The 7,780-nt window shown below is 35.3% G+C and overlaps 1 protein-coding gene across 1 annotated transcript in view; it reads right to left on the bottom strand.

The window, feature by feature from the left end:
* Positions 1 to 7,780, bottom strand: part of Drosha (drosha ribonuclease III) — a 120,826-nt gene that overhangs the window by 53,496 nt on the left and 59,550 nt on the right. Inside the window, exons 16-19 of the mRNA XM_048802861.1 lie at positions 7,191 to 7,195; positions 5,839 to 5,963; positions 4,156 to 4,255; positions 2,498 to 2,605 (exon numbers count right to left, since the gene is read on the bottom strand). Of these exons, the coding sequence (XP_048658818.1) occupies positions 2,498 to 2,605; positions 4,156 to 4,255; positions 5,839 to 5,963; positions 7,191 to 7,195 (338 nt within the window). The remainder of the gene's footprint in view (positions 1 to 2,497; positions 2,606 to 4,155; positions 4,256 to 5,838; positions 5,964 to 7,190; positions 7,196 to 7,780) is intronic.

Below are 7,780 nucleotides of genomic sequence, written 5' to 3'. Positions count from 1 at the left end.
CTCTCTCTCTCTCTCTCTCTCTCTCTCTCTCTCTCTCTCTCTCTCTCTCTCTCTCTCTCTCAGATACTGGGGATGGAACCCAAGACCTCCTACATCCTAGGTAAGTACTATACCACTGAGCTATACCTCCATCCCTTACATTTTCTTCTCTTTAGATTATACTGATTTTTTAGGTAGCTGGCTAGCTCATTTTCATTCCTTTTTATATACAAACTTTCTTTCTTTTTTTTTAAACAAACCATAAGTAATTCCTTCTATACATATGAACTCAGAGGCAGCAATTTAGATTCTTTCTTTTTTCTTTTTTTTTTAAAAGAGAGAGAGAGGGAGAGAGAGTGAGAGAGTTTTCAGTGGACACAACAACTTTATTTTGTTTTTATGTGGTCCTGAGGATCAAACCCAGCGCCCCACGCATGCCAGGCAAGCACATTACGTCTTGAGCCACATCCCCAGCCCAGCAATTTAGATTCTTATCAAGTCATTTAAACATGAGGGTAATCGTATTTAAATGTTAAAAAGACATCTACTAAAAGAAACAAGGAATGAAAGCATGACTTCTAAATAGATGGCAATTCTCTTTGGAACAGGGGGAGTTCTATAGAGGGAAAGTTATTATTAGAACACGAAGCATTCACTTTTGCAGGGAATTAACCAGGATCCATTTTCTCTGACCATTAATCAAGGCAAATGAGTCCTTTTGCCTACCTACCCTGAGGCAGAATATAGAAGACAACACAGAGAGGAAAAAGAGAACCTAATTTTTGAGCTGCCTCTCTACTAGCTGTGCAGCCAGAGCAAGACATCTATGATATTGCTAAAGAATATAAAACTACCTTGGAACAGATCATTTAGCATCCCTGTTTTATCAAAAAAAAGAATAAAAGGGTTTAATACTTAAAAAAAAAAAAAAAAAAGTTCAGTGGAATAAACCGGCTTAATGACTGCTACATGGAGCAGAGAAATCAAGTAAAACGAGACACTCTCTCCACACCAGCACCCGACCATTCATCAGACAGTTTTTCCTCCCTCCTTTTACAAATTACAGCTCCACGGGGTTTTGTTTGGAAAAAATACTTCAGAGTTAATCAAAAACACAACTATAAAAACCAATAAACTAGGAGGCTCTAAGTTTTCTTGCAATTCTTAATACACCACAGTTTGATGAAACTTTCTCGTGTGTTTGGTGCTGTGGATCAAATGTGCTAGGCCTCAAAATGTGCTAGGTAAATGCTTCCACCACTGAGCCATGCCCATAGCTCCTAAAATGTTATGACTTCTTAAATAATGAACTCTGATTTACTTATCACTGAGATTACCAAACGCTGGATTTGTAGAAACACTAACAAATAGAAAAAATGAAGAGATATGACTTCCAATGGTGCTGGGAAAGAATCAAAGACAGAAAATATTCACCTCTCAAAGGACTGATAGTAAAAAATATTGGTCTATTGAAAAAATAACTGAGAAAATGTTGAATGTAATTGGTTACCACTGTAGATAATTATTCTCAAACTATTTAGCATTGCATCAATAGTAGTTCATCTTAATACAAAAATAGTTAGCTTTGGATATCACTCAGTAAATGAATTGTGTAGCAATACTTTTAATTATTGGATTAAACTGTACTGTTCAATATAATAATTAAATGCCAACATTGATTTTCTTCAAAAAATTCTTTATGATGAAATAAATATCTAAGAAGTTGCCTGAACTTATTACAATGAATGGTACCATCAAAACAGACAAGTGGAAGCCTGGACGTATTTTTCCAAAAGGCTGAACAAAGCAAATTGCATTATCTAACCCAGTCTGCACACTCATTTCCTTTACTGTAATTCTCATGAAGTGCAATGAACAGTTATCTTGAAGATTTTAAGAATATGCTGGTTTTGGGTGATATCTAATCTGGTATAAATCCCACCCATGGGAAAGACAAAAATACTCATTAACGAGTCAGTTACCCATGGCTGAAATATTTCTCTATTGAGTTCACCAAAGAGAAAAAAAATACTGTCATTTGGTTCAAATATGAAATGCATACTGATTCTGTTCATTAATGCCCTCAGTTCTCTGCAATATAAATTTAGGTCATTGTTCCAGAAAGTTTGTACACTCCAAAGATCCTGTACGGCTGCTGGATTATCTCTTTTGTACCAGCATCTACATGTGTGCTGCAATTAGGCAGGTGCATTTGAAGGCAGACATAGCTTTATCTAAAGTAAAGAGTCTGAATTACTACATACACTCCTCCCCCCTCACCCACACGCACAGACGTACACACACACACACACAAAAACAATAACAACAACAACAACAACACCAGAACAGACAACAAAAATAAAACCCAAACAACAGAAAACAATCTATGCTTCCTGTTCCATTTAGCCTGAGGGTAGTGTGTTCCATAGAAACTTTTCAATTAGACAAAATTTCAGTGCCAATGCCTTCTAAAGGAAGAGAGAGATGGGCATAATTGTGTTCTCAGAAGTGTCATCACCTGACAGACATCAGAACGAATGCCAGTTTTCCAGAATCCTTGGCTACTTAGTTCCACAGTTACTTCTCGCCTCATTGTATTCTTCTGTCGTATTTTTTGGAGTGCTTCCTAGAAAAGAACTCATTATGATGAGTAACTTGATAGTTGTAAAGCAATATTAAGCCAAACAGCAAGCATTAGAAAATAAGTTGGATTCACATATTCGATACTATCTTTACAATTCAGTATCATCCCTACATTCAGGTACTCAAACCTCTTTGTGCAGAATTATATTTTATTTGAAATGATGGCTGGGATGTGTGAAGCCAAGGTGATCCTTAATGGTAACTATATAAGGAAATTTCTAAACCAAATCTACTAATCTGGCACATTCGAACAAAATATGTCCTTTCACTGATAAGAGAAACAAAATGTGGTGTTTGGGATTTGAATTCAGCACGTAAAAATTATATTCATATCAAGCCTTATGTTAAGCATTTCCATCTAAGAAAGACAATCACTTAATCTGCAACCCACAAATTCTAAAAATTGCCTTCTAATTTGCAAACCTCTTTACGTTCCTGCTATAAGGGGACATTAAAAAAAAAAAGATAAATGATCCAAAATTTCACCTGGGAGACTCAATCAAGAACTGACTCTTCACCTTCAATACCCTTCAGACAATTAATTATAAGAAATAATTTTATATTTGTATACGTGCAGTTCAATTAAAAAAAATCTCATAGTAATTCATAATAAAGAGGAATCACCACAACCTCCACCACTGATTAAGTTCCTACTACAGACCAAACACCATAGGACAGATGTTAAATGGAGCATTTCAGAAGCCCACACACCCATCTTTTTCCTTGGGTGCATTAAAACAGGCATATTTCAGTCAGCTTCTCAGTCTTCAACCCTCCTTTACAAAAAAGCTGACTGGCTCAAGTCACAGTAAGTGACAAAGCCGGAATTCACTTTCCCCAGCCTCCAAGCCTTGCTATTCTACTATTACAGCAGAAAAAACCTCACTGAGACAAAATTCTGTATTGATACTAAATCCATTTATTTTCAAATTTAAACTAAAACATCAATCCTGGAAAACAAGAATACTACTACTCATTAGTGAAGAAATATGGAATGTGGGATATCAAACCTTACAAAACATGTTCACTCTGATAAACCACCAGAATTATGAAAGACTTTTTATGACCCTAAGACCAAGAAATCTCAGTAAGACTCAATGCTGCATAATGTGCACTTTATATTCAAAAATAAAAGGCCGATTTAGCAAACTTTTAAGCTTTTTTCAATTTCTATGAAGGATATATTTGATGGAATGGCAGTGTAGCTCAATGGTACAGCGTTTGCTGCATTTGCCTTACTTGTGCAAGGCCCTGGGTTGATCCTCAGCACTACCAAAAATGAAAAAAAAAAAAAAAAAAAAATTATTCCCAAAGGTATTAACACATTAAGAAACAAATCCTCCTCTCTTGGGTACCAGGAGATTTTTTTAAATGATCAATATACTAACGGAGGAGAGAAATAAAGTTTGGTTGTTTAAAAAAGCACTTTTTATATTTTTAACTTATTTTACAAGTACAATGTAATACAACAATCTTGAAATAAATGTGAGGTACATCATCATTAATCACCAAGGAATCAGTTTCAATACCGACCTCCCTCTGTGCCAACTTCTGTTTGTCAGTTTGTTTGACTTTGGGACTGTTTGCTAGGAGGTGGCGAAGTTTCACATAACTTTTCCACAGTTTCTGGTACCTAAGGAAAAGGACAAGACAGACATCTCAGACAGAGAAGTCAATCTACAGTGAGATAACCAATTATTTTAATAGGCCTGCTCAGTCATAAATCACATTCCTTTGAATATCCTTAATGGCAGCAAACCTTCATTCTAAGGTTTTGGGATTGGAGGGCAGGATGGCAAGTCATCTGGAACCTGGTGATTAAGTTGATTATTGCTTATTTGAGTTGAAAATGAATGTGACTATAAAGATGAATCTCTGGAAACAATTCCAAAGAAGACACACAGAAACACTTTAGTCAATGGAAACATGTCCTCTTTCTCGTTGTTATTACCTTTTTACAAGTGAATGATTATACTTAAATATGAAATATTTCTTTTGTTGGAAGAAAACCCCTTCTTTAATAGGGCTAATCAGCTAAAGAGTATTGGAATAGAGCACCCTGTTTGTGCTGATACCTGAGACACATAACTGTACCCATTTTTCCACTGGAGAGGGAAAAGATAAATGGTATACACCAATTTCTATTTACCATAATCATAATAAATATATTTGTTGTAGCCACATATGTGACAACCTGGATCAGTCTAAAGAATACTGTTTAACATCTGGGAATGAAGAGAATATGCAGTCCATCAATTCACAGTCCTGTCATCTGAGTTGACGAGAGCCTAATCACATTCTACTAACATTTTTCTGAGAAGAAGGGATTTGCAAAAGATTTTCTGTCATAATGAAACTGCTCCTTTCTTGGCCTGAGCTGGGCTCTCCTTTTTTGATAACATTTTTTTTAGAGAATGGAGGAAAGAAAGAAGTACTTACACAGTGCCTGGTTCACTGCTTCATACTTTTATCCAAAGGGGGAAAAAAAAGAACAAAACCCTTTAGCCTCTTCTAATATATGTCAGCCAGAACTGTATTTATGAATTGAAAATCTCCCATCCCTTTTCTCCCATCATGAATCCTTTATTTTAAAAAAATTAAGTCAGGAAACTGTTTAACAAGGTAGGAAATCCAAGCACTCCTGAAGAATACAATGGTACTATCTCCACTCCCACACATCCTCATCTTCTACCAGAAAAAGACTAACATGCCAGTTGGAAAAACCCAAATGTGCAAAGTAACAACTCTTAAGTAGGACATGTGGCTCCTACTTCCAACACAACCCTTGACTCTGCAAGGAGTCTTGAGATCTTAATAAGATGCCCCCCAAAATAGAATTATGCACAAATTCAGCAGTGCTAGGAACCAATATGGTGCTACTTTCCTCTAGAGGGCACTGAAAAAATAAAAAATGATAACAATAATTATTATAATGACAAATAAAGGAAAAGCTCCTTAAAATCTAAAACCATACAGGACTCAAGTTGACCAACACTGCCAAGGATAATCTATTTTCATAATAATTTCTTATAGTCAAATAGTAGAGAAAAAAATCATTCTTCAGGAGCTACCATTTGGTAACCTAAATTTGGAACATGGCTCATTTCAATTCTTAATTTTTAAAAAGGAAAATGTCCACTAAAGGGTATTCCTCTGCTAATTCAGCTGTTAGTAGAAGGTGAAAGTGGCTAAGACAAACACCGAGAAATATCTTACTGTGGGTCTCCTGCATAACTCAACTGTGCAGGGCGTATCCCAAAGTGCACGATAATCGGAAAAGTAATCACATCAGGGTTGAACTGCTCACGATCTAGTTGATCGATGCGGACAGAACTTGGTTTCTAGAGAAAAAAAATCAAAGCCATTTATTCCCATAAGAAGACTTCAAGTATTAACTTTAACCTAAATAGGGAAGGAATTAATCGGATTTTTTTCTAGGAAAGCCTTGTCCCCAAAGGGAAAAATGTCATTTAAAATCTTTTAATCATAGCAGCTATACTATATAAAAACTATAATGTCATCACTGCAAATGAGTCTATGCCATTTGGCATAATGAACAATGATTTTATCCTTTTTTTGCAGTCCACACAGAAACCTTTAAAAATTAAACTTTTAAAAGGATACCTAGTCAGATATAACTTTTCCTTATCCTCTCCAAGGCACCAGGGAAGGATTCCACATCACAGTGAAGAGATGTGCTTTAATTTCACATTTCAAATAAATAGCTTATTTTTACATAGGAAGCACAAACAGATGTCTCTATTTAAAATATTCCCGCACTAGTCCTCAGTATACCTTGTAAATTTCTTTAATTTTACACCTTTAAATTAGAAGAGCTGTACAACATTTTTGTATTTTTTAAAATATTTTTTAGTTGTCAATGGACCTTTATTTTATTTATTTTTATGTGGTGCTGAGATTTGAACCTAGTGCCTCACACATGCTAGGCAAGCACTCTACCACTGAGCCACAACCCCAGCTCCATTTTTTGTATTTTAACAAACAGTCTAATATGTTTTTTCCCTTCATGTCTAATAAGGAAATAAATGAATGGATGGCTACTTCTAGACCATTTGTGGAAAATCTTTCATCCTAAAAGTTTAAATTTGTGAAAAGATGATAAAAATCATGGAGAATGTGTCTTAGCAAACTCCTTGTTTATAATCAACTCTCAGGGAAGTCCCTAACTAGTAATTCATTTCATGTACAAGATTGTGGAGTCTTTGGCTCAGTTACTTCAGACATTTTGGCTTCAGAATTGATGCACACAGAGGCAATTGAGCTGTATTCTGTCCCACAACAGTTCCTACAATCAGTCAGTGTCCAGTTTGTGTGGGATGTAGGGGTTGGTTCTAATACTAAAACCAGGAAAATCACCCCACAACTGGGAAAGTTGGTCCCTTACCTACAACTACATCCCTGACCCAACCCAGCATCTGACAAATACAACTATGTGACAAAGAGGACAGATTTGTGCAGATTCGTCCATATTGTTAAAAAACAACTCAAACTTAAGTTTTATTTAAAAAATTTAAATGTCATTCAATAATCAAAATTTCACTTGGTACCTGATCTAAAAATTAAGAGATAAAAAAAAAAAAACTTGTTCACAGGGAAACTAATATCAAATTACTTCAATATCCATTAGCAGTAGAGTAGAAACATGTTACTTAGGTCTAATAGTTGCTTTAATTATTGTGTACATCAAAGTGGCAGGCTACATTTTTATAAGAGAAAGTGTACAATTGAAGAATACTATTGAATTATTCATATTTCTATGACTTTAAAGACCAGGCTATTGTATCAACAGAATAAACAGTGATTTAAAATATAGTAGCCAGGAGCTGTGGCACACACCTATACTTGCAGCTACTCAGGAGGCTAAGGAAGAAAGATCATTTGAGCCCAGAAGAGTTCAAGACCAGTCTGGGCAATATAGTAAGACCTTGTCTCAAAAAAAACAAACAAAAAAAAATCCATAGTATATCCAAATTATAGGGAGGGAGGGAATTAAATAAGTTCTAGACTCTGACCATACCCTCAACATCTATCATACTATCTCTGTGTAAGAACCAAAAATATTCTCACTAATGACCCAAGAATTCCCTGGCAGAGGTAAAGTGCTCAGGGAATCTTTTTTTTTTTTTTTTTTTTTTTA

Source organism: Marmota marmota, unplaced genomic scaffold (assembly GCF_001458135.2).
Source record: "Marmota marmota marmota unplaced genomic scaffold, marMar, whole genome shotgun sequence".
Classification (NCBI taxonomy): Eukaryota; Metazoa; Chordata; class Mammalia; order Rodentia; family Sciuridae; genus Marmota; species Marmota marmota.
Note: the sequence above shows the minus strand (reverse complement) of the source record. Positions and strands in the feature narration are given on the sequence as shown.